Source organism: Eretmochelys imbricata, chromosome 11, assembly GCF_965152235.1.
Source record: "Eretmochelys imbricata isolate rEreImb1 chromosome 11, rEreImb1.hap1, whole genome shotgun sequence".
In the NCBI taxonomy this organism is placed as follows: domain Eukaryota; kingdom Metazoa; phylum Chordata; order Testudines; family Cheloniidae; genus Eretmochelys; species Eretmochelys imbricata.
The window spans coordinates 71937902-71964318 of NC_135582.1; the positions used below are offsets into that span (position 1 = coordinate 71937902).

The window sequence follows — 26417 nt, forward strand, 5'->3', positions numbered from 1 at the left end:
AGACTTACTCTCTGTCTATACCTGTTAGCACTACTTAACCTCTTTGTTGGCAGACTTGACTGAGGGTACGTCTACACTGCAATAGAAGACCTTGCTGCACTGAGTCTTAGAGACTCAGGCTTGCAGAGTTAAAGTGGCAGTGTAGAGGCTTGGGCTGGAACCGGGCTCTGAGATCCACCCCCATCATGGGATTTCAGGGCTTGGGCTTCTGCCTGAGTCCAAATGTCTATGCTGCGATTTTTAGCCCTGGGGCCCAAGTCTGGCAAACCTAAGTCAGTTGAAACAGGTTAGCTGCGTGGAGGCCATGCATCTTTTGTTGCATCATAGGCATACCCTGAAAGACATAAGAACATACATAAGAATGTAAGAATATAAGAACAGCCATCCTGGGTCAGATCAAAGGTCCATCTAGCCCAGTATCCTGTCTTCCAACAGTGGCCAATGCCAGGTGCCCCAGAGGGAATGAACAGAACAGTTAATCATCAAGTGATCCATTCCCAAAGACTGAAAGGCTAAAATTTTCCCTAGTTAAGGGGTTCCTTAATTCTTGGTTAAATAACTGGACACTCAAAAATGGAGGCACCTGAAATTTTGTGGACACTCCTGATCCTTTTGGCTTGTGTGTCTTAAGCTGAGCACCCAATCTGCTAATACAGGTCCCTGTGCCCATGCCAAGCCATGGCAAGTTCAGCAGGGATCAGGAGGTATCCAGATGAGTGAGCTGCAGTGTAGGACTGTAGAGGGCATTCTAAACGTCTGACTCGTGTCTAAATTCCGGACACCTTGGAGAGGGTTTTAAGGTGATTTTAACCACAGAGACAAAATGAGTCACCTTGTGCCTAGAATTGTTCAGTTACAGCCTGGTGTGATGGTGTTACATTGAGTGGTTGGACTATGCTTGTTTTGTGGATCTGGATCTTCATTTTCTATTGCTGACAACGTGGCACTATTCACCAGCCTTTAATGAACTTCCAGAACAAGCAAACAAGGCAAGAAAGACAAAGCAGTCATGTAAAAGGGGGTGGTGGAAGAAGCCTGTGGGTCATTAAGCAATGGAACACATCCTCTCGTTGCATGGAAGAACTGTTAGTGCTCTGAGCCAACAGTGGAGAAGAATGGTGATGGCCACGCTTTGCAAAGAACTCCATGTGACTTCCTGATTCTCTGTCTTTTTGCAGACCAGGGGCTGCACTCTGGCAGCACTTGGGGCCAGTAAACTATTAAAAAGCCTGGCAAAAGTGAAGAATGACATTAATGCTGCTGGGGAGTCTGAGGAGCTGGCAAATGAATACGAGACGAGAGCAGCAGGTAAGCGCCTGTGTTAACAGACTGGGAAAGATGAGCTGTGTTCAGATGGTGATCAGCAGCTTGTAATGACGGCTGCACAGCTGCGAGATTTTTCACTGAAGCTTTATGGGATGTCATGTTGTAGGGACAGCCTGTGGCTGGGCTGGCAAGAGCCTCCAGGGGAAGGAGAGAAGAAGGGGTGTCTGTGGACTGGAGCAGAGAACACAGTTAGACAGAAAATTCTTTTCTAGCTCCTGGCCCTGGATAGGTAAAACACTCAAAAAAAAAAAAAAAAAAAAAAAAAAAGAAAAAAAGCCTGTGGTGGCTAATGAGGCCTGTGTCTTTAAAACTTGCCCGGACACCTACAGGAAGTGTGTGATGAACGTCAAGACTGGGAGCTGAGCCCAGCTCTGAGTCCCAGTGCCATGCCTTAACTTCAGTCCCATCAGTTCAATTCATGCCAAGAACGTAGGGATGAAACAACTTCCAAGGAGGAGAAGCAGTATTGTGGCAAGGATGAGTCAGCTGGGCTACAGTCTGTTATCTGAAACTGGACTTCTTAGCCAGACATTCTTATCCTTTATGCTCTGCTCTCTTGTTATGCCTTTCTAAATCCTCTGGTATCCAGTCCATGTGGTATAGAGCTCACGGTGCTAGGATGATTGGCAGCCCTCCTGGTAACATGGTAATTCATGGCCTGCTACCTCTTCTGTCATTAATAAAGTTCATTTTCTGGCTTTATCTGAAACCTGGACGAGTCCTGATGCTATTAATTACACCTTCCCGGAATAATTTCCAAATGAATGTGGCATTGATATATGAAAAACAAAATCAATGTGTGTGGTAGCTAGCAGCACAGGGATTAATATTTTGTTTTTATTAATCGGTATAATACCCATAACTCAAAAGCCACTCAATGCAGAGCACTGATTCATGATCTAAAGAGAAAGATGGCACAGGGCAGCTCATGGTGATTCACTACAGATTAAGCAAAGACAAAAGGACAAGTCCCTTTCTGCACTTAGAGGTTGGTGATTTTGAAGTTGCATTTCAGCTTCCCAGTAATTTGTCTGTATCATCTTCCCAAAAAAGGTCATTCGACAGTGAAGGAATGATAGACACTGAGGGCACACTACAATACACTACACTGCAAAAAAACAAAACAACCTCCTCGCAATGAGTCTCAGAGCCTGAGTCAACTGACTCGGGTTCATGCTATGGGGCTAAAAATAGCAGTGTAGAGTTCCTACTCAAGCTCTGAAACCCAGCCAGGGAGGTGAATCTCAGAGCCCAAGGGAGAACATCTGCACTGCTACTTTTAGCCCCATAGAGCAAGCCCTGTGAGCCCAAGTCAGTTGAACTGGGCTCTGAGGTTCAGTGCCATGGGTCTTTTTTTTTTTTTTGCAGTGTAGACATACCCGTAAAGTGAAATGGGGAAACTTTTTTTCAGCACACAAGCAGGGAAATCAAAGCTACACGCTTGTGCAGAAAGAACATATCCAATTCTCAAATGAATTTGACTTTTCTCTTGAGGAGTTGGTTGTAACTCACGAGTTATTCTGAAATCCTTAATAGGTGTTGTCAGAACATTTTATTTCATGTGCAGCGTTTGTAAAAATTGCCTAATTTTATAGGGTCAGATTTTTAAAAGGATTTAGTTGCCTACTGCGATTTTCAAACACTCCTTTTGAAATCAATGGGTGCTAGGTGCCTAAGTGCTTTTTGAAATTCTACAGGACACCTATTTGCACCTTTGGGAACCTAAATACCATTAAAAAATCTTGCCATAGTTCTCCTCGCCCTTATTTTAAAAAAAAATAAAAAATATTAAGGCCAGAATGCTGCCAGCCTCATTTGGGTAACCCTGTTGAAAATAATGGGGTTATTCATGGAAATAAGGCCATCAGAATTTGGGGCTCAGTCCTGATCCTATTGAAATTAATGGCAAAACTGCTATTGACTTGCTGAGCTCTCATAGGCCTTTTGAAGATTGGAGTTGTGAGGTGTCTGCGTACAGTCTCAAACGCTCTATCCAATGTGCTGGTTAAAAGTGGGTATTTTTCTAACTGCCATCTCTACAAAATCCCCCTGGCATTCACAAGTCATATTAGGTTCTTCACTTCTTGCACATCACCAGAAGTAAAGCTTCAGCAAGTAAGACCTATGCCTTCAGTGACACTGCTGCTGCAGCTCTGCTGTCTGCATTCGGTTTGCCAGCACGGAAGGAACTTTGTCAGCTTGCTCACTTTTAGCTGTGTTGGTTCTGCAGGGGTAATGGGAGTCAAATGCTACAAAGACTCACTTCGATCACTGCAACCAGTAGCTAGACACGCACACAGAGCAGATGTGTTAAGTAAGAAGGTGCCATTTTTACTGGACCACTTCTCAGACCTGAATCACAACCTAGTTTTGATATCCATATGTAATCATCAAATCAGTTTGAGTTTCACCATACACTTTTCCATGCAGATATTAAATTTGGACAGTCCACTATTCTAATCTACAGTTGTGAAAATGGGGAAGGAGCTCTTGTATTGTACATTAATTGCCAAAAACTTTACTAATGCAAATTGAAGATTATACGAGCAAATATGGCAGTCAGAAAAAAAATGGGTTGACTCCTGCAGCTACATTAGCTCAGTCATGTTTCACAAACATAGTATCCCCTATTCCTATTAAATGTATAGCTTAGCGTGTCACCGATTATATTGTAAAATATACAGGATGTGCAAAATGGCTGAGTTAATGTTGCTGTATGAACCTTAGTCTCAAGATTTCCAGCCTCTTGATCTGTGCAAGCATGAGTGAAATGGGGCCAGGGATCTGGGTAGAGTGAAGAGGTGCGTGTCTGACACAGGTTTTCTTTTTTCCCTTCTGTTCTTGTGGGACTGTCTCTCCTTTAGAGCTGTTCTCTGAGTGCTATAGCAGTGATGAAGAGCTGGCTGAACAGCTACTGACCTATTCCTGTGAAGCCTGGGGTGGGAGCAATTGCCTGGAACTTGCTGTGGAAGCTAAAGATCAGCAGTTCATTGCACAGCCGGGAGTGCAGGTAACACAAACTAAAAAGCAGTAATTCTTCCCCCTCCATGCCCCCCAAAAAAAGAAAAAGAAAAGGCTGCTCACTTGCTATGTAAATATTGTGCTCACTTCCTTTTTAAAGGTTATATAGATGAATTGTTTGAAAAAACCCATCTTAAAGAAATACAATGGCTGAGGCTCTCATTTGTTTGGAAGTCGGGAGTTTCAGAGAAGGATCCCACAGCAACGTGAACGATGTCCTTTTGCAATTGTGAATTACTTCCTCCCAAATGTGATCAGATAAAGTGGTGGTTGCACTGCTGAGAGGAACATGCTGTATAACTGGTTCTATGATGCCCTTGGCCCATGTGGAGGGGTGCGTTTGAAACCTGCATGTGCAAAGTAAGCATTGAATGATGCAGAGTACGCAGGGAGAGGAGTGGTGATTCACCCCTAGGTGTTATGCTAGGAGAGGGAAATTTTAATTTACAGCTGGGGTTCCTAGAGGGTCTACTGATGGAGACTGCCTGAGATTTTTACTCACGGTGCCTCTCCTCCCTCTGTTTGTGTTCTTGGGCATAGCATCTGGTGGAGTAGTGTCCTTACCTAAGACTCCCTCAGCTAAATGAAACTAACTGCTTCTCCTACCTCGAAAGCTCTTGGAACATCCTGGAGATGCTAGCCTATAGCACAAGATGTAGCAGTGGGCTTATGCAGTAGCCTTTCCTTTCTGTTGACCTGAGTAGCTCAATATTTCTGCAGCTCCCAAGGCCTCCAATGCTACAGAAATCCAACAACTTAATATGTTTCAGTAGAAATCATCGCTGGGCTTTCTGCATTAAACATCAAACATATTTTACAGTTCTGCTTTCTCTACCCTGCTTCAGTAAAACCTGGATGAATCTTTCTCCTCTTTGCTATAGAATTTCCTTTCCAAACAGTGGTATGGAGAGATCTCGAGGGACACTAAGAACTGGAAGATTATATTGTGTCTGTTCCTTTTCCCTTTAATTGGCTGTGGTTTCATCTCCTTCAGGTAACAACGCTCTCATTGGTAGAAAAACAGAAGGGAAGCATGTCTATATAACCTATTTAGGTGCTAATGTCTGGCTCACCTCATTGTAGTATCTGAGTGCCCCAAACAATGAATGTATCACAAAGAGCCTTTTTAAGCAGGAAGTGTCGTTCCTGTTTTACAGATGAAAAAACACAGCACAGGATAGATGAAATGATTGCCCAAAGTGATGCAGGGACTTTGTGGCAGAACTGGGAATTGGACCCATGTTTCTTGAGTCCCACTCCAGTATCTTAGATGCAAATCCATCTTTACTCTGATAGATTCCATCTGCTATGGAGGTTAATCTGAGCATGATAGCAAGGCTGACAAAGTCTGAAAAGAGTAAAAAGAAAAGGAGTACTTGTGGCACCTTAGAGACTAACCAATTTATTTGAGCATGAGCTTTCGTGAGCTACAGCTCACTTCATCGATTGCATACTGTGGAAACTGCAGAAGACATTATATGCACAGAGACCATGAAACAATACCTCCTCCCACCCCACTCTCCTGCTGGTAATAGCTTATCTAAAGTGTTCATCAAGTTGAGCCATTTCCAGAACAAATCCAGGTTTTCTCACCCTCCGCCCCCGCACACACAAACTCACTCTCCTGCTGGTAATAGCCCATCCAAAGCGACCACTCTCCCTACAATGTGCATGATAATCAAGGTGGACCATTTCCAGCACAAATACAGGTTTTCTCACCTCCCCACCCCCATACACACAGAAACTCACTTGATAATCAAGGTGGGCCATTTCCAGCACAAATACAGGTTTTCTAACCCCCCCACTCCCATACACACACAAACTCACTCTCCTGCTGGGAATAGCTCATCCAAAGTGACCACTCTCCCTAAGGATCTACAACCTATCCTGAAGGATGACCCAACACTCTCACAAATCTTTGGAGACAGGCCAGTCCTTGCCTACAGCCCCCCAACCTGAAGCAAATACTCACCAACAACCACATACCACACAACAGAACCACTAACCCAGGAACCTATCCTTGCAACAAAGCCCGTTGCCAACTGTGCCCACATATCTATTTGGGGGACACCATCAAAGGGCCTAATAACATCAGCCACACTATCAGAGGCTCGTTCACCTGCACATCCACCAATGTGATATATGCCATCATGTGCCAGCAATGCCCCTCTGCCATGTACATTGGTCAAACTGGACAATCTCTACGTAAAAGAATAAATGGACACAAATCAGATGTCAAGAATTATAACATTCATAAACCAGTCGGAGAACACTTCAATCTCTCTGGTCACGCAATCACAGACATGAAGGTAGCTATCTTACAACAAAAAAACTTCAAATCCAGACTCCAGCAAGAAACTGCTGAATTGGAATTCATTTGCAAATTGGATACTATTAATTTAGGCTTAAATAGAGACTGGGAGCGGCTAAGTCATTATGCAAGGTAGCCTATTTCCCCTTGTTTTTTTCTACCCCCCCCCCCCGACGTTCTGGTTAAACTTGGATTTATGCTGGAAATGGCCCACCTTGATTATCATGCACATTGTAGGGAGAGTGGTCACTTTGGATGAGCTATTACCAGCAGGAGAGTGAGTTTGTGTGTGTATGGGAGTGGGGGGGGTGAGAAAACCTGTATTTGTGCTGGAAATGGCCCACCTTGATTATCAAGTGAGTTTGTGTGTGTATGGGGGTGGGGGAGGTGAGAAAACCTGTATTTGTGCTGGAAATGGCCCACCTTGATTATCATGCACATTGTAGGGAGAGTGGTCGCTTTGGATGAGCTATTACCAGCAGGAGAGTGAGTTTGTGTGTGCGGGGGTGGAGGGTGAGAAAACCTGGATTTGTGCTGGAAATGGCCCAACTTGATGAACACTTTAGATAAGCTATTACCAGCAGGAGAGTGGGGTGGGAGGAGGTATTGTTTCATGGTCTCTGTGCATATAATGTCTTCTGCAGTTTCCATAGTATGCATCCGCTGAAGTGAGCTGTAGCTCACGAAAGCTCATGCTCAAATAAATTGATTAGTCTCTAAGGTGCCACAAGTACTCCTTTTCTTTTTGCGAATACAGACTAACACGGCTGTTACTCTGAAATCTGAAAAGAGTGAACACAAGTTGTTCCCATCTGGCCGCAGTTTGGTGGCCTATATGAAAGGAGAGGCATGGCCTCGGCAAAATTCCTGGTTGACAAGTGATCACATCAATGCTAATTTGGCTGGGATTGCTAACAAGATGTCGAGTGGCTGAATGAGCCAGAGACAGAACTAATCTGGTCCTTCAGGGACAAGATAGGCCACCCTGCCAACGTACCGTGAGTCAGGACATTTAACTGATGCTGCTCAGACTATAATTATTTGGTAGCACTTCAAAGTGATTTTTTCGATTAAAAAACCAGGCACTTTTGCAGGGTCACTATTTTAATTTCACAAGGAAGATTTTTTTAAAGGCGTGAGGGATGTGTGTTTGAAATCATCCTTTATTTATCTAGGAAAAAGCCTGTGGAGAGGAGCAAGAAGCTCTTGTTGTATTATGCCTCATTCTTCACCTCCCCATTTGTGGTCTTCTCCTGGAACGTCATCTTCTACATTGTTTTCCTGCTGCTGTTCGCCTACGTGCTGCTCATGGATTTCCAGAAAGAACCCACCATGCTGGAGCTCATCCTCTATGTTCTGGTCTTCATCCTGCTTTGTGATGAAGTGAGACAAGTAGGCAATGCTTGCAAACCAAAATGGCCTGTTTCCAGGCAGATACTTTTTTATTTCTCCTAGATGCAGAAAGAAATGGAGACCTTCTTACGGTTAGGTGCAAAATGCGATGCAAAAGTAATTCAGAGTCCAAAGGAAGTGGTTGTGTTCACCACAACTGACACACACAACTCCTGCTAATGCTGGTAGAAGCTGTGTGTGTGTGTGTTTGTGTGTGTGTGTGTGTTGAAGGAAACACACTGATCCTGTGCTGTATGTACTAGTCCATGGCCCAGATCCTCAAAGATATTTAGGTGTCTTTCAATGGGATTGAGGCACCTAAATATCTTTGAGGATTTTGCCATTAGAGAGAGCTCTCAAAATCATGAGGTATAAATTGTCAAAGCAATCTAGGTCATTTAGATTAATTTTTTAATGGAAAATGTGTCATAATGATCTAGAATTCTTTGACAAACCTATGCAGCTATCACTGGTATTTGTCATTTCATGAGTGAGTAACTGTGGCTGATGGAGGCCCAGCACTCACACCACAAAGAGGGAACATGTCTATGCACTACCAAGGTATTCTGGATGAAACACACTAATTTATTTTTTTTGCAGAGTTGTTTGACTATCTGTGTGTGGGGGGGAAATGGCTTTCTTCTGAGGAGAGAATGCCTCTAGTAATAGGAGTCCTTCAGAATGCTGGGGGATTAGAGTGTGGCTGGCGAAGAGGTCATGGAAACTTACAATCTGTCATTGAGAAGATTGTGTGTGATTTATTAGTTGTTCAGTGCAGTCTTGAGTACCGTGTTAGGCATGCAGCCAGAGGACAAGTGCCAGCACAAGGTCTGCATGCATAAAGATCACTGCAGGGTGAGCTTCTGCCATGACCAGAGTGGCCATAACCCTGCTATTTAATCTTTTTTTCTTCAGGAAAAAATATATCCATTACCAAATAAATAGGAGGGCACCTTTGGCAAGACAGATGTACTATCTAGGGGATGAAGGGGAAAGATTATAAGGGTCTGCTACCTTGATATTATTCTTGTCTGATTGATTAGGTTTTCTGGTCTCTCTGGACCCCTCCTTACACCTCCCGTGTAGGCCCAGCCACCACTTGAGCAGCACGACATAGCCTTCCAGCCATTTTTAGTTGCAGCAGCTGAGTTAAGAGTGTTAAGCAGCTCTCAGTTCAGAAAATGAATACTGAAGGATTTGGATGATCATAAAACCCAGCTGAAAAAGCAGCTGGCCATAAGGGAAACCTTTCTTCCCCTCCTCTTACAGTACCACCCACCAGCAGTTGGGGCAGCCGGAACTGCTTCAGATCTAGGGCTCCAACCCTGCATATTCTTACTCATATGAGCAGGCACGAAGCAAATAGTCTCACTCCTGATTATTTTGATGAGGATTACATGCCCAAGGTCTCTACATTTGAGTAAAGGTTGGCAGGATAGGCACTTACCAGGCATTTCATTTATTTGCGTTGATGGATGTCGAGACCCAGAGTCAGGCTGACTCCGGCAGTGCACTGTTGTATTGTGTGGCCTGGCTGCAGAAGAAAAGTTTGAAAATCCCAGGCAGTCAATGAAGTGTCCAACTCCCTTAGGTTCTTTGAGAAATCCCAACACTTGGTTTCTCTTTAATTTTGACTGTCTAGGAGCATAGCAGGCAAATATCAAAGAAAAATGCAGGTGATGTTCCTACCGGCTGCTATGCTTACCGGCTTTTCGAGGAAAGTGGGCATGTCTGACACTCCAATTTCACTTCAGATGCTAAGGGAGATTGGTGTTGCCTGGGCTCCACTGAAGACAATCCAGATTGTTTAAAAGCACGCAGCTGAGAAATGAGTTGAACCAGTGTACTCAAGGGAACTCTGTTGGCTCTGCAGAGTAAGCTTTTGTCTAGAGTGTGCCCCCAACCAATAGCCAGCCCTTATCCCCCTAATGGGCCAAACCTAAACTGCACATCTTTGGGAAGGTTTTGATCTAGAGCCAGACTCTTTGGCTTCAGCCTATCTTCACTTTTGAGACACATAGATCATTTTAAACCAATTAAAAGCCATCCTCTCATTCATCAGAAATGAATGTTCTGACTAAGGGCAGAATTAGCCTCAAACTGGGGGCTTTTTTCGATTGACATAGCTAAATAAAAGGAGAACTTAAGAGCCTGATTCACCTCTGAGGAGTGGCTGGATGGGATCGGTATGGGTGCCAGTTCATCTTTCAATACTGATCTTTGTTTTCTCATGGCCCACTTCTTCAGTACCTACATGTGTGGAACTGTATTTGACTTCAGTGGGACTCCTGCACCTGGAGAGCTTCTTGGCGCTATTAGCAATATTCACCACTATCAGCAGAAGGAAATGATAATTCCCACCCCTCCAAGTTACTCTCAGTTTTTGTTCTGAATTCAAGGTCAAATCAGCTTAGAAAGGTGGATTGAGCTGGATGTCTGCAGATGAATAACCAGTCATGCTCCGTGTTTTAAATGTCCACATCCAAGCACCACAGTTCCCAGTGGTCTGACATAGAGTTACCTGTTGGGATCAGAGGCAGTTTGCTTGCTGGGCTCAGTAGTTGAATGGGCTTTGTTTGATCAGCTCTGTCCTTACTGGTGAGTGTATAACACTAAGGTCTGGAAGGAGGGTTATATAGATGTTTAATAGTAAAAAGTACAGTGCTTACAATTTTTTAAATGTACAGCAGAAATCTGCGCTGAACTTCTGAAAGGTCACTGAGTGAGAGAGGTTTTGATTTGGCAGTCCTTTGTCAGGCAACATGCCTATTGCAGCCAACTGTGTGAGAGACGATTTCAGGTTCTGGTCCCACGTTTGTATGTCAGTCTACAGAAATGATGAAGATGTCTGCTGTGTATTTAGTACAAACTATCAAAGTGTTAATGCAATGTAATGGTTGGAATTGCATGTGCACAGAACAAAGGTGGACCAAGTTCTGACTAGATTTGGGGGGCACAGGTGGTGGTGGTTTGAACAAAATGTATGGGCAAGGAAAACGTGACCTATAAAATTCCAAGTGGAAATTCTCATAGCAACTAACTTGGTTCTGTTGAGCATAGAGAGTGACTCCCTCAGGGAACTGATGGGCAGGATCCCCTGAGAGGCTAATATGAGGGGGAAAGGAGTCCAGGAGAGTTGGCAGTATTTAAAGAAGCCTTATTGAGGATGCAGGAACAAACCATCCCGATGTGCAGAAAGAATAGCAAATATGGCAGGCAACAGCTTGGCTTAACAGAGAAATCTTTGGTGAGCTTAAACACAAAAAGGAAGCTTACCAGAAGTGGAAACTTGGACAGATGACTAGGGAGAAGTATAAAAATATTGCTCAAGCATGCAGGGGTGTAATCAGGAAGGCCAAAGCACAATTGGAGTTGCAGCTAGCAAGGGATGTGAAGGGTAACAGGAAGGGTTTCTACAGGTATGTTAGCAACAAGAAGAAGGTCAGGGAAAGTGTGGGATCCTTACTGAATTGGGGAGGCAACCTAGTGACAGAGGATGTGGAAAAGGCTGATGTACTCAATGCTTTGTCTCAGTCTTCACAGACAAGGTCAGCTCCCAGACTGCTGCACTGGGCAGCACAGTATGGGGAGGAGGTGAGCAGCCCTCAGTGGTGAAAGAACAGGTTAAGGACTATTTAGAAAAGCTGGACATGCACAAATCCATGGGGCTGTATGCAATACATCCGAGGGTGCTGAGGGCGTTGGCTGATGTGATTGCAGAGCCATTGGCCATTATCTGTGAAAACTCATGGTGATTGGAAGAAGTTCCAGTAATTGGAAAAAGGCTAATATAGAGCCCATCTTTAAAAAAGAGAAGAAGGAGAATCTGGGGGACTATAGACTGGTCAGCCTCACCTCAGTCCCTAGAAAAATCATGGAGCTGGTCCTCAAGGAATCCATTCTGAAACACTTGGAGGAGAGGAAGGTGATCAGGAACAGTCAATATGGATTCACCAAGGGCAAGTCATGCCTGACCAACCTGCTTGCCTTCTATGATGAGATAACTGGCTCTATGGAGATGGGGAAAGCGGCGGATGTGATATACCTTGACTTTAGCAAAGCTTTTGGTACGGTCTCCCACAGTATCCTTGCTAGCAAGTTAAAAAAGTATGGGTTGGATGAATGGACTATAAGGTGGATAGAAAGCTGGCTATATCATCGGGCTCAACGGATAGTGATAAATGGCTCGATGTCTAATTGGCAGCTGGTATCAAGCGGAGTGCCCCAGGGGTTGGTCCTGGGGCTGGTTTTGTTCAGCATCTTCATTAATGATCTGGATGATGAGATGGATTGCACTCTCAGCAAATTCTTGGATAACACTAAGCTGGGAGGAGAGGTAGATACGCTGGAGGGTAGGGCATGTGTGGATCCAGAAACAGCAGAAGCGAATGATAATGTAAAGAGTTAACACTTCACTGAACCTCAGTGATTGGATTTGGGTTTGCTTTGAGGGTTGAGCCAGGGTTCTGGTTGGTTTGAAGCAATGTGCTCCTCCCTATTCATAGTTAATTCTGATATGAATAGGCAGCAGTGCTAGAGGAGAGTATATTTCTAGGGTTGGATCCTTAGCTGGTGTAAACTTGTATCGCTCCAGTGACTCAAAGGGAGTCTAGCCCTGGACGTGGCTTCTAGATCTTCAATTGCTACAATAAAATGTTTAATCCAGGTCAGTTCTGGCCATCTTTGGTTCATAAAAAGCAAGGGATTTTTAATTTCATTTACAAAGCCCTAATGAGAGGATAACTGTGATAGTCTGGTTGACTTGCATTCTCTCTCCCTTGAGCGTCTGCCTTTCCCAACACCCAATGTTCAAAGCGAGGTATGAGCTGAACATGTGCAGAAATAGAAATATCTTGAATTTGGCAAGTTCTAATGTAGAGAGATAAGGTGGGTGAGGGAATATCTTTTATTGGACCAGCTTCTGTTGGTGAGAGAGACAAACTTTCAAGCTACATAGAGTTGCTACTCTTTAGCTTTGTGTAGCTTGAAACCTTGTCTCTCACCAGCAGAAGCTGGTCCAATAAAAGATATTCCCTCACCCACCTTGCCTTTCTGGTATCCTGGGACCAACCTGGCTACAGTAACAGTGCAGCTTCTAATCTGAACATTTGTGTTACCAAGGTGCATTATTAACCATTCTTCCCATACTATGGAAAATGACAGCGACCTTAGATGGATTTGAGTAGCACCAGTAACAAGTCATATACACCGGGCACTCTGCTACGCTATGTCATGGTGTAAAAGGTGAAAATGTCCAGTACACGGGTTTTCTTTCAAATGCAGGGAGGATTGAATAGGTATTCACTGCTCTCCAGTGGCTGAGATGCAACTGGGCTGACAGTAATTGATCCTATTCCAAAGATTCAGAATTATTTGAACTAATGATACTTAATTACAAAGGGAAAAATGAGCCTATACATGGAAGATATTACTCCAGAATGGGATACCTAGAGGAAAAAACAACCCTGAAATTAATTCAACCAGCCACTAGATGCCACCATTCCACTTCATAAACACAGCCAAGTACTTGTACCATAAGAAGGATTCTTGGTCCTAAACTGGTTGTAAAACATGTTTAAAGGATTGTTAAATCTGTGATTAACTCTCAGTACATGACAATTCTTTATTATGATTGAATATGCATTTGGACCAGATCTCTGTGTGCTGTTTGAAATGATCTGATACTTTTATATCATTTCCTTTTTGATTGATACAAAAGGAGTCTAGAATTAACTGAAGGAGGTGATATTTGGATCTGTGATACCCTTAGGATAGAGTTCAAAGAGGAATCAGAACTAAGGTTTGGGATAAGATTTGTTGTGCTGGGTGCTGTTGAGCTGTTTTGAGGAGAATGGGTCAAAATGCAGAAATCTCTTTATTGATTGATCACACGGTACTTCTGTCAGATGTGGCCAGGATTCAGAATCCTTCCCCATTTCAGGCCCAATGTGGACCCCAAAGCATTGAATGGAGGCTCTGGTCTGGAGGTTAGAATCTGACCCCGTCCATGAAATGCAGAGGTGGGGGGTGAGGGTTAAATTTGAGACTGCATTTCAGAGCCATCGTTGCTTGAAAATACATACAGGTAAATATCGTTCATTTGGAGAGTTTTAGGAAAAAAACACACTTGATCCAAAAATATTTAATAGTGAGTTAGCAGTTACTTTCCATGGGATTCCAGCAGTGAGCTGTGTCTTTGCTGGACAAGACATGAGGGGACACAGTCAAAGAATACTGTGTTACCTCAGTGGCTCTCCAGTTGTGGTCCATGGACCACTGCTGGTCCACAAGCCACTTATCTTTGAAGCACTGTGCAACTGTTAGTTAAACTTCACAGCTCCCTCTGTGGTAGGAAAGTTCTACTACATCCATCTTACAGGGGGGAGAAACTGAAGTGCAAAGTTTAGGGCCAAAGTCATAATGGTGATCACTTTTAATTGTCCAAAGCAGGACTTTCTTTTGGCCCATCTGATAGAGCTGCTGCCTGTGTTCCACAAGTATCCCAATTAATGTCTCAGCTGAGGTAATGCGTAGGCTGCATGTTAACACACTGTGGGACTCTGTTCTTCTCTTGAGGCTGGCTCACTAGGAGATTTGTGTTGACTCCAGTTAATGGCTGTCATCTTATAGTTTAAGCAGTAGAGGGGCATGGTTTTAGGTTAAAAGGTCCAAGGTTCAGTTCTTGCTGATGAGACATAGCAAACCCAGCCATCAGATGAAACACTCCACAAATTTGTTCAACCTACCTTAGGGTTTGTCTACACAGCGGCTGGGAGGTGTAATTCCCGATTTGGATAGACATACACACTAGCTCTGGTTGTGCAAGTGCACTAACAATAGCAGTGTGGCCACGATTGGTGGTGGCTCAGGCTAGCTGCTGGATTACATACCTAGGTCCTCTGGGATTGTACTAGGTAACCCCAGCCATCACCTATGCTGCAATGGCCATGTTGCTATTTATGCACTAGCTTGATCATAGCTAGTATGTGTATTTCTTCATACACTGGCAATGACACCTCCTACCTGTGTACCCCTCCTGTGTACCCATCATTTTGCAGGCTTAGCTTTCAAGGCCAGATTGGGTACTCCTTATTTCCACTGGTGGGCTGTACTCAGCTGTGTATTCCAACTGAAGCCAATGATGCTACTCACGTGAGTGATCAGTTGCAGCTCAAGAAAATTAGTCTAGCATTCAGACTGCCATAGCAAAAGCATTTTCAAATGAACCTTTAGGGCTAGAAAACCCTGACTTGTGTCTCCCTGATAGAGGTGACCGATGAAACACACCAATATTGAGAATGATGTTTTCCCTAAAATGTCAGTGATTTGAACTATGCTGCAGCCAATAAATGTCTTCAACAAGGAGATGGAAAAATAAGAGCCAGTTCTATAGTTGTAAAGGGCCGAGTTTGACCACACTTACTGTGAATAGTGCCTTACCGCATGTGCGGCTTCAGTGAAATCCATGAGGGCACTCGCAGACTAAGGTACCAAAGGTGAGTAATGGTGGTGGAATTAGGCCCACGATGGGAGTAATCAGTGCTGACGTGTGCTGTTGTGGTGATTTTCTGCTCTTTTCCCTTTCCAGTGGTACATGAATGGGAATAAATATTTCTCAGATCTGTGGAACATCATGGATACGCTTGGAATCTTTTACTTCATAACAGGGATTATATTCAGGTGAGTAGTGTTCGGTTTAAAGGCATGTTACCATGCCAGGTACTGTTACAGTGTGTGTCTGGCTGTGAGAAGATGATGAACAAAGTTACTTGAACTTAGTAGCAAACTCTTCGTGTTCCCTAAAGTCAAAGAAGGTTGTAGATTTTGGTTCCAAGGCACAAAGACTGGTTCTGCAGAACATCTTGTGGGCTGAGGAGAACTTGTGCTGAGGAACTTTTCTCCTGCTCACATAATGATTAACTAACTCAGAGAAAGAAAAGGAGTACTTTGGATTGCACCCTCAGCAAGTTTGCAGATGACACTAAACTGGGAGGAGAGGTAGATACTCTGGAGGGTAGGGATAGGATACAGAGGGACCTAGACAAATTGGAGGATTGGGCCAAAAGAAATCTGATGAGGTTCAACAAGGACAAGCGCAGAGTCCTGCACTTAGGACGGAAGAATCCCATGCACCGCTACAGACTAGGGACCAAATGGCTAGGCAGCAGTTCTGCAGAAAAGGACCTAGGGGTTACAGTGGACGAGAAGCTGGATATGAGTCAACAGTGTGCCCTTGTTGCCAAGAAGGCCAATGGCATTTTGGGATGTATAAGTAGGGGCATTGCCAGCAGATCGAGGGACATGATCGTCCCCCTCTATTCGACACTGGTGAGGCCTTAGCTGGAGTACTGTGTCCAGTTTTGGGCCCCACACTACAAGAAGGATGTGGAAAAATTGGAAAGAGTCCAGCGGAGGACAACAAAAATGATTAGGAGACTGGAACACATGACTTATGAGGAGAGGCTGAGGGAACTGGGGATGTTTAGTCTACGGAAGAGAAGAATGAGGGGGAATTTGATAGCTGCTTTCAACTACCTGAAGGGAGGTTCCAAAGAGGATGGCTCTAGACTGTTCTCAGTGGTAGCAAATGACAGAACAAGGAGTAATGGTCTCAAGTTGCAATGGGGGAGATTTAGGTTGGATATTAGGAAAAACTTTTTCACTAGGAGGGTGGTGAAACACTGGAATGCATTACCTAGGGAGGTGGTGGAATCTCCTTCCTTAGAAGTGTTTAAGGTCAGGCTTGACAAAGCCCTGGGTGGGATGATTTAATTGGGGATCGGTCCTGCTTTGAGCAGGGGGTTGGATTAGATGACCTCCCAAGGTCCCTTCCAACCCTGATATTCTGTGATTCCATGGTTCTATACTTGTAGCACCTTAGAGACTAACAATTTTATTTGAGAGAAGTTTGGTTTGGGTGCTGCTACAGTCAGAGGATTCTCTGGACTCAGAGGATGTTTTCCTGGATTTCAGGGCCCTTCTAGGCCAGCAGCACAGTATGATCCAGAGTTATAGGGAATACAGGGTATGGTTTAGCAGAATCACACAGAGCTAGTTGAGGGGTTTAGATGTTGACTCAAGCCATTTGTCTGGCCCTAGTGTCTATTCCTGATTCACCAAGTATCTATTGTAGCTCCTGGTAAGAGAGGGTTGCCTTGCTATTTCAGACTTCTCTGATGTGCATCCATCAAAAGCCAAGTGGGCAGAGGTCCCCAGCTTCAGCTCCCTCCCCTGCCACACACCTGGCATTATGTTTCTGAGGATGAGCTCCCCAGCCTTCCTTTGGGTGCCAGTCTTTCTCTTTAAGAACTTTCATGAGGCCTGCTGTCTTTTCCGCTACCACAGTGTGAATGAATCTGGTGTCACTCTACTGAAGTCTGTGCAGTGACTCTGGATTGATGCTGGTGTAGCTGAGGTCAGAATTGCGACCAATGAGGCCTGAAGTATGCTCAGTGGAAATACCTCTGTTCTCCTGACTGCAGTAGCACTGATGGGTGATCCTGAGGATCTCTGCTCTTTGGTTGGATGCACGACTGATGCTTATGTGCTACTGTCTTGTAGGTTTCCTTTAAGGAGGCCTGTTTGATTAGGATCTGTGGCTTCTTGTGGGGACAGAACCAGAATTTTCCATCTGATTCTCTATCCTCAAACCATTAGTTGGAGTAAAATGGAACTTGGCTCTGAACCAACTTCCTTGAGTTTTTGCAAAAGCTCAAACCTCCCACACTCCCCTCCACAAAGGTAGGTGGCTCAGAGTAAGGCACCCTTCAGTTTGAACCATCTCTGGTTTAGATTTAGTTTTGCAAAATCAAGACCTGGCCTTAGCAGCCTTGTCTAGTTCCATCCTGTACTGCTGCTTCATCAGCTTTGACCTTGTTTAAAGATCCGGATACCCAATTAACATTTGAGATGAACTGGATGACTCTGCTGATTGGTAATGGGGCATGAAGCTTTCTGGATTTGCCACTGAGATTTTGCCCCTGCTTATTAGTGGCTGAAAGCTGTTTATCAGCTGATAGTGACATACGGTGTGTGAAGCAACTTGAGGCCTGAGCCAGCTTCCACTGAAGTCAGTGGAAAAGATTGCCATTGACTTCAATGGGCTTTGGACTGGGCCCTTAGCGCTGTTAGTTTGGTTTCTAATGGACAGATATCCCTGTCAGTTAAAAGATTCATAATTACAACTTAATTGTACCTTTTGACAGCCTCAAAAAAAGGGGCCAAGAGGATAGAATGGGAATGGAGACTCCTGTTCTCTAGCAGAATTCAGATGTCCTTGGTCATGAAAAGGTTGTGCGGGAAGTGATTTTTCTTCTGGATTGTCTGACACCTAATCTCACTTAATAGAATGAATTTAGCCTTTTAGTGTGGTTTAAGAGGACAGCTGTAATTTACATACACTATACAATAGAACTTCACTCCTGTGTACAGACTGGATTCTATGACTGGGCAAGTAAATAAACAGGCACGGATACATACATCCTGCAATATACCTTGTTCACTTGTTTTGTCAACTGTAGTTCCAGTTATTGATGCTACTCTGTTGTCATACACTAGTAAAAAGTTTGTGGTATAGTTTTGGGGGAAGAAATGAAAGGAATGAGACCTGTACAGCATCTGCTGTTACATTTTTGCTAAGAGGATAGAAGAGACCACCAACTTTTGCAAAAACTATAAAGTGAGCAAATAAGTACACATGGATTAATCAGGTTCTACTTTATGGGACTAGGCTGTTTCAACATATATTTGTCATAACTTTAGCCAGTGTTTCACTACACTTATTTTTCTTCCCCAGGCTCCACTCCTCCAATGAAAGCTCCTGGTACTCTGGGCGAGTCATTTTTTGCCTGGACTACATCATTTTTACTCTAAGGCTGATCCACATTTTCACAGTTAGCAGGAATCTAGGACCAAAAATTATTATGCTTCAGAGGATGGTAAGACATGGGCAATTGTTCATAACATTCTAAATAAACAATGTGACAAGCTTTTCTTCTTAGAGAGTGAAATTCCACCCTGTACAGAGGGCCAGCACAAGGCCCAAGCCCCTCGTACATCCTCAGAATAGGGTTTAATTGAGATTGAAGAGGGACATAACTAGGACAGGGCTGTGTATTGGCTTTCTGTGTGGGGTGGGGGGGTTCACTCTGAATGAACAGTTAACATTGGAAAGACAACAAGCTTGGTTTCACAGCACCTTTCAGCCTCAGGGCATATTAAATGCTTCAGAACTGGATTTTGCAGCCCAACTCATTACTCATATGAAGATTCCTTACTCAACACAAGTAAGGGTATGGCTGAGGAAGGAAAATCTCAATTCCTCTGAGAAGCTAGACTTAGCAGCTGTTGGGAGTTCGCCTACTTCAGGAATTGGACTAGAGAGTGGTCTTGCTGACTTCACTCCCTTTTAGAGTGAGGAAGGGGAGCCCTGACTACTAATCACTGGCAAAGCCTGCTGGGAGTGGGAGACACTGGAGCGTGGCTTGGCTCACTTCAGTGGTGGCAGGAGGAGAGGCATGCCGCTGAAGGAACAGCTCCAGAGAAGGAGCCTCTGGAGAGAGGTCTCAGTCAGAGTACGGACGGTGAGTCGAAAAAGGTACTGAATTGTGCACACAGGCTGGGCCTGTCTACCCCATAGAGATTCTGGACTTCCCAGGAAAGGAAAAGCGGCTTTGATCATACCTGGGGTGCACTGAACCTGGGGAACTTATGAAGAAATGGCACTGAGAGCAATTGAATGTACATGCAGGTGAAATGAACACTGAGGTTTTTAAACAATTGCTACATTGCTGGCTTCCCATTTTTCTGCCACTTCTGTGGTGGTCAGGTCATCCTGGCCCCCCAGTTGCTATTGGTGACAAAGGATCACAGAACTGGGCTCTTACTAAATAAGGGATTTGTAGTGGTCTCTCACTCTCAAGAGGGGAGGGAGGCCGCTCCACCTTGCTGTATCAGGCAACAACCCACAGACTCGGGCCTTGCTGGTGGACCCGAGCCATACAAAGTCTATAGTTCTGTAGCCTCCTAGCAAAGGCAAACCAGTAGGAACAATCTGGTGCTACTGCCCCCATGGGCGGGGCGAAGCGGTGAGCAGTCTGTAGCCTGCAGCCCCCGGGCTGGAGGGGGCAGTAATTCACAGTCTGACTCTCTCTCCCTTTGGGCGGGATAGAGCAGGGAGCAGGCTTTAGCCTAAACCCCCTGGCTAAGGCAGCCAGCAAACACTCAATCTAGGCTCTGGTTCTTTGGGCGGGGCAGAGCAGGGCACAGGCTTTAGCCCACAGGCCTCTGGCTGGGGCTGACAACAAGTACAAGTCTAGCACGCTGTGACCCTCACATGGGGCAGAGCAAACAAAGATCTGGCTTCTTAACTCGGGCAGACAGCAGACAAAGGCCGGCCTCTTGGCCTACAGCATGGAAGGGGTGGGGCGGCAGGGGATAGGAGGATGCTGTTCCTGCTTCCTCAATGTAGGGGCTATTCTTTAGTGTGATTTTTTTTCTTTTTCTCTGTCAGTCTCTCAAATGGCAGATTCCCAGTATTTGGAGGAAAGAGGTAATATTTTGAGGAGGTGGGAGAGGATAGAGGAGACAAGAGAATGCCTGTCGTTTGTGGGTGAATCAAATGGAAAGTTGCTTCCTGGAATACGCACTGTTGATAGTCTCTGCAGGAACAGCAAGGGGAAAGAAGTCAGCAATCCGTCACCTGTGGGCATCTAGAAAATGACCATATCTTTTTCAAGGTGCCCAGGACCAAAATGTCAGAAGTGGTTACCAGTTTTGCTTATTTTAAATATTGCATACGTCAGACCTACCTTTGTCTGTGAATCAGGTCAGTTATTCATTTTGGACCTGTATACAGAACTTGCGTGTGTAGATTTTGGGGTCTGATCCGAACCCCGTGAAAGTCATTGGGATTTTCCCATTGATCTCAATAGGCTTTGGATCAGGCCCTGATCTTATAACCACTTAAGCTCGAGCATAACGTCTGAGACTGGATGGAGGCCGCCTGAAAATGTGGCTATTCTGTATTGCTGAGTGACCGGATTTTCACATCCATTCCCAACCTGCTATTTAATTCACGGGGAACAAACTCCTGGCCTCCTGCAGTGTGACTTGCTGCAGGAATGTGGAGGATGTACTGATCTGTTTTTTATACCCTCCTTTTCTAGATGATTGATGTCTTCTTCTTCTTGTTCCTCTTCGGTGTGTGGATGGTGGCTTTTGGTGTGGCCAGGCAGGGCATCCTGAGGAAGAATGAATACCGCTGGGAATGGATCTTCCGATCGGTTATCTACGAGCCTTACCTGGCCATGTTTGGCCAGTACCCTGATGACATTGATGGTAGCCATCTTCTGTATGTACCTCCCTTGGGCAGGGGAGGGGCTGCACTCGTTTGGCTCAGCTAGGGAGCCTAAACTCTCTTGGGGCCAGATTTTGCATTGGACCTGTGTCTATACTGAGCCATACTGACTTGAGTGGGGCTCTGCAGGGACTCGGGTCTGCCCATGGACAGCTGCTTGCAGGATTTTACCCTTAATGACTGTCCAAGCCAGTGTTAAAGCAGGATAGAATATTAGTGACTGGGGCCAAGGCATCGGATGACAGTGGGGGAGTGATTGGAGACCTTAAAGGGATGTGGTTCATCAGCCCTCTGAAAATTGGGCCCTCTTACAGGAGCCCTCACTCCCCTCCCATCTGGCACCCAGCACTTCGCCAGACCCGGCCCAGCTCCAGCATGCCCCTCCGGTTCCTACTGCCCTTCCGTCCAGGCATACTCACTCCAATCAAACCCCCTAACAGGCTCCTGCTCCAATTTCCCTGACACCTTCCTTCCAAACAGCAGGAAGGTGGGTTTTCACATGAGACTTCATCCCATGCAATCCATTCCAGTATCAGAGCGTTGGTGGTTACAATCTTTCTCTGACTTGTCTAACGTTAAATGGCTAATGCCATTTTGGCGCACTCTTTCTCTCGTACATATGTGTCTGATGTGTTTGGTGATAATGGAATATCATTGCCACGTTCATTTCTCTAGTTCACAAGCTGCCCTTTGCAACCGCCATCTCCATGTAAACCGCAGGGCCACAGTCTGCCCTCCCCTGTGCATTGCAGCGACCGCCCTAGTGCAGCTGCACTGACGTCCGACCAGCAATGACTGCAGCCCAGGGCACTGCTGTAAGTGCCTAGTGCAGACAGGCAGAGCTGCTGCTGATGGCACTGGTAACACTGGTTTCAAGCAGCGGTAGTCCCCTCCCAGGCAAATTGCATTTCATCCGTTTACACTAAATGGTAGCATCAGTGGGTGGTCTTGGGGTAAATCCCCGATGTTACAGACACACCAGAGACCGAAAGGCTTCCTTTCCACAGCCCCCACAGTCTCACTCTCTCCTCCTCTTGCTCTAGGTACCACATACAATTTTGATCGCTGCACCTTCTCTGGGAATGAGTCTAAACCTTTGTGTGTAGAACTGGATGCTAACAACCATCCCCGCTTCCCGGAGTGGATCACCATTCCCCTGGTGTGCATCTACATGCTCTCCACCAACATCCTCCTGGTTAACCTGCTGGTTGCCATGTTTGGGTACGTATTAGATGAGCGGTTCTCTGATGGTGGCCCTCGCAGTCTGCAGAATGGCCAGACAGGGGGGAAATGGGTTCATGAGGGAACTTCCCTCTTAGAAAGTCTACTAAGGAGTGGAAACGCTGGAGAAAGCCCTGTGTTAGACTCCACAGGTTTAACACTCACCAAAGAAGGTCAGAGACCAGGGTGTGTGAGTGTGCTGTTTAGAGGGACAGCTCCAAGGTTTTCCAGCCTAAAAGAAAGCCTCACTCATAAGTTAAATATCTGCCTTGTTACTGGAAAGAACCTCCCAACCTTGCCAAAATAAAAATGGCAGCTCTGCTGAAATCCCAGCTCCTTCAGGTGACTTGCCATCAATAAATCTAAAGCACTAGATGTGGTGCAAGTGCACATGTGAATGAGAAGCATGTGCAATGGTGTGACATGACATGCACAAGAGTCTCTCTCTTTCTGTGAGCTGGTAGGACATGGAGCTGATAAGAATCCTGCTGTTTCAAGGGAATGAAGAGCAACGTTCTTGATGACTTAAGTCACTTGCTGGCTCATGAGTGAAGTCAGCAGAGGGGCAGCATGATGTCCAGGCAGCATTTGCAGGAGCCACAGAGGTTTACTAGATTCAGGTTTACTAGATACACTGACCATCTCTTTGTACTTAGAACTCATATTTCTGTAGCACCTCTCCTCCCGGAGGAGCAGATCTTTACAAACTGACCTGCACATGTCTGGTGCTCCTCTTTTGGGAGACAGCTTGGTTCTTTTCCTGATCGTAGGGAACTGAGGACAGAATGGCAAGTTTACATTCAGCCCTGTACGAGGAGCATTGTGTAGCTATGCTGTCCTGGGAGGAGCCCTGGGAAGGAACTCGTTCCTCTGGGCGTGTTACTCACTGCAGCTTTCTCACTCCTTCATGTCAGCCTATTTCCACTGACAGCGGAATACAGGAGGGTTGACCCAATGCTGTGGCCCCTCCCCCTTTCCTCTCCACCCTTTCCTTATCCGTGTGTTTGCAGCTGGGGTGGGAAAAGCAGGGGCTGCGCTCTGCACTGGACATAGACCCTAGATCTGGGTAGGTCGTCACTGATTGCGTTGGGGCTGGGGCGGCTTACTGTCCTGCATGGTTGAGAAAGTTTAGCCTTTAGGGTGGAGGGTGGAGGGTTTAGCCCTAGTACAGAGAATGAAAGCATTTTAAAGGGATGTTGTCACTGTATTTTAGGAGGGGGGGATATGGAGTTCAGTCTGCCACTCCTAGATTAATCTGAGCGCTCGGGCCCATGATGCTTTTCAATCAAAAGCGCTAAACATGGTGCTGTAGATCGACCAACTCTCTGTTAAATAATTATTACATTCCAGTAGTGCCTGGAGCCCGAAACCAAAACCAGGGCCCCATTATACTGGGGGCTGTGCACACTATACTATGACAGTCCCTATCCCACAGAGCTTAAGTCTAATTAGCAAGTCAGGGTGGGAGGAGGAGAGTATTATTGTCCCCTTTGATGAATGGGGAAACCGACAAAGAGACCACGTGACTGTCCTAAAAGTCCCCCAGGGCGTCCGTGGCAGAAGAACCAAGGCTGACTCCCAGTGCAGTGCCTTAAATACAGACTCTCCTTACTCTTCAGCTACCCCTGATAGTTTATTACAAGCTTGGGATCCAGCCCTGCAGTGCCTTCCTTTACGGCATGTCTGTAGAGCTCAGGGAGAGTTTGGGAGTAGGAGAGCAGATGCTGGATCAGGTCTGAATTAACCAAGGGATCTGCTGAGAGGTTTTGATTCTGTCTGTTTCAGGACTGTTAAATTATCCTCATTGTGGATGATAATCTGGTATTTGTGTAACATTCTACACCTGTGTAATTACTGTCCTAATAACCCTTTAAATGCTGACATGCCCAGACTGCCCCATAATGGATAGCGGGCTCCATGGGTTGAATTTAACACACGCTTATGGTCCGAGATAACACTCGGTGGGGACTAAACATACAATACTCAGATCTGTAGGAGAGTTGTCAAACTTCCCCCAAATGTCCACTCATTCAAATAAATGATTCAGTCCAAACTAAGGGCTAAGATTCTCCTGAGTCCCAACATGGCTGCTCAGGAGACTGGGGAGTTAAGTATCCCCCCATTCCTTGCGACTGGGGGCCATGGGGGAGGTAGCAGCGGTTGGAGTAGAATCCAGAATCTCTTTCCCAGGCAGTGGGTTACGATAAGTGGAGAATGGTGGGGGAGGGTAGAATTGGCCACATGCAGGAGCTACGTTCTGTTTACGTGTGTGCCTGTCATTTCAGTTCCTTCATATTTATTTATATTGCTCCAAAATTACAAACTAGAAAACCACCTAGCATCTATTACCACACCATACACTGCAGCTACATGGACAAGGGCAATAAAATAAATTAGAAGGCACAGACATCTAAAGATAGTAGAAGCCATGACCATAAGCAAAATACATCAACCATAGTCTTCAGCAGCATCCTCTACCTGCAGCAATTCAAGACAAGAGTTACGAACTGGACCCTGATGAGGTACAGCTTTCTGCACAATTGGCATTTCATGGAGTAGCTAACCATCCTTTGGTCTAGTGTGTGTCCAAATGACACAGCCCATTGTAAGGGGACGACTTGTGGCTGCTTTATCCTAAGAGCTTCCCAGGGAAAAGAACTATATTCGCAATTCCTTCCGTGTTCCTCTATTTGCTCCTGGAGGTGGGTTTGTAATTGGTACTGCGCTATAACAGCACCAAACTGTTACCCAAGTGCATCCAAACTCAAGGGCTGGAGAGGGGTCTGAGGAAGTTCTTACTGCTTCTCATGCTCAGACACACACATGCAGCATAAGTCAATATCTATCAGGGAGGCCCTTTCCTTTCCAAAAGAACATGCACATTTGTTGCTGTTCAATATCACTGCTCACAAACGTTTTTCATTTGAAATTGAAAGCCTCTAAGTATACATCAGAAGGCCCACAGACTCCCCTGAGAGAAGTATGTGCCAGTGACTTTAAGGGGATTTGCACATCCATATTGGATAGCATGATAAAGTCGGACTTAATTGATATTGATAGAAAGTTCACATCTTGTGACCAGAAGTTCTGCAATTTGACACTTCAAAGTCAATGGATTATTTCTTGCATCTGGTGCAAAGATTACTAACAAGTCAAAATCAACTGGTACTTTAGCTTTAAAATAAAAGAGTCTTGGCAAACTATGCCATAGTCACATGCCCGTGGATCCACCGTCACACCCTCTTCCTCATCCCTGCATAGTCTGGCTGTTCATTGTCCAGCAGGGTTGGATGCTGGCTGCGATGTCTTAGTTTTCAGCACCCCCGGGTATTACAGTGGTATAGGAGAGGGCAACTTTTAGAGGAGTTAAAGTGCAATCATGTTATAGTCACAATGTGTGTGCGCAAAGCTTCTCTTCTCCTTGCCACTTGGGGCATTCATCACACAACCTTGTGGTTCACTTGGAAGAACAATGCTTTCGGCTCACAAGTTTCACATTCAGGGCTGAACAGTGTGCCATCAGCTCCTTCAGGCTTATCCCTTCCATGCACTCTGGGAGCTGCCATGCCTTAATGTTGTTTGTTCAAGCCCAGTTCTTTCGATCATCAATTTTTGCTCTTTGCCAGGTAATCTTTCCGCATTGGTGGCGTCCTCCCATCCGATGATTTAACTTTTTCCCAGCAGACACTCATTTTACTGTTGCTACCACATTCCCTGACACTCCGTTTACAAATTTTCTTTCACATTGTAAATGAAGTTAATTCACCCCTTGGTTTTATAGCTCCTTGT

General features: G+C 45.2%; 1 protein-coding gene across 1 annotated transcript in view; it reads left to right on the plus strand.

Moving 5' to 3' along the window:
* The window catches only part of TRPM8 (transient receptor potential cation channel subfamily M member 8), a 91405-nt gene that overhangs the window by 46297 nt on the left and 18691 nt on the right, over window positions 1-26417 (plus strand). The window contains exons 13-20 of the mRNA XM_077829833.1: window positions 1179-1308; window positions 4191-4336; window positions 5229-5341; window positions 7834-8050; window positions 15639-15730; window positions 18846-18987; window positions 21217-21388; window positions 22451-22628. Coding sequence (XP_077685959.1) covers window positions 1179-1308; window positions 4191-4336; window positions 5229-5341; window positions 7834-8050; window positions 15639-15730; window positions 18846-18987; window positions 21217-21388; window positions 22451-22628 — 1190 coding nt within the window. The remainder of the gene's footprint in view (window positions 1-1178; window positions 1309-4190; window positions 4337-5228; window positions 5342-7833; window positions 8051-15638; window positions 15731-18845; window positions 18988-21216; window positions 21389-22450; window positions 22629-26417) is intronic.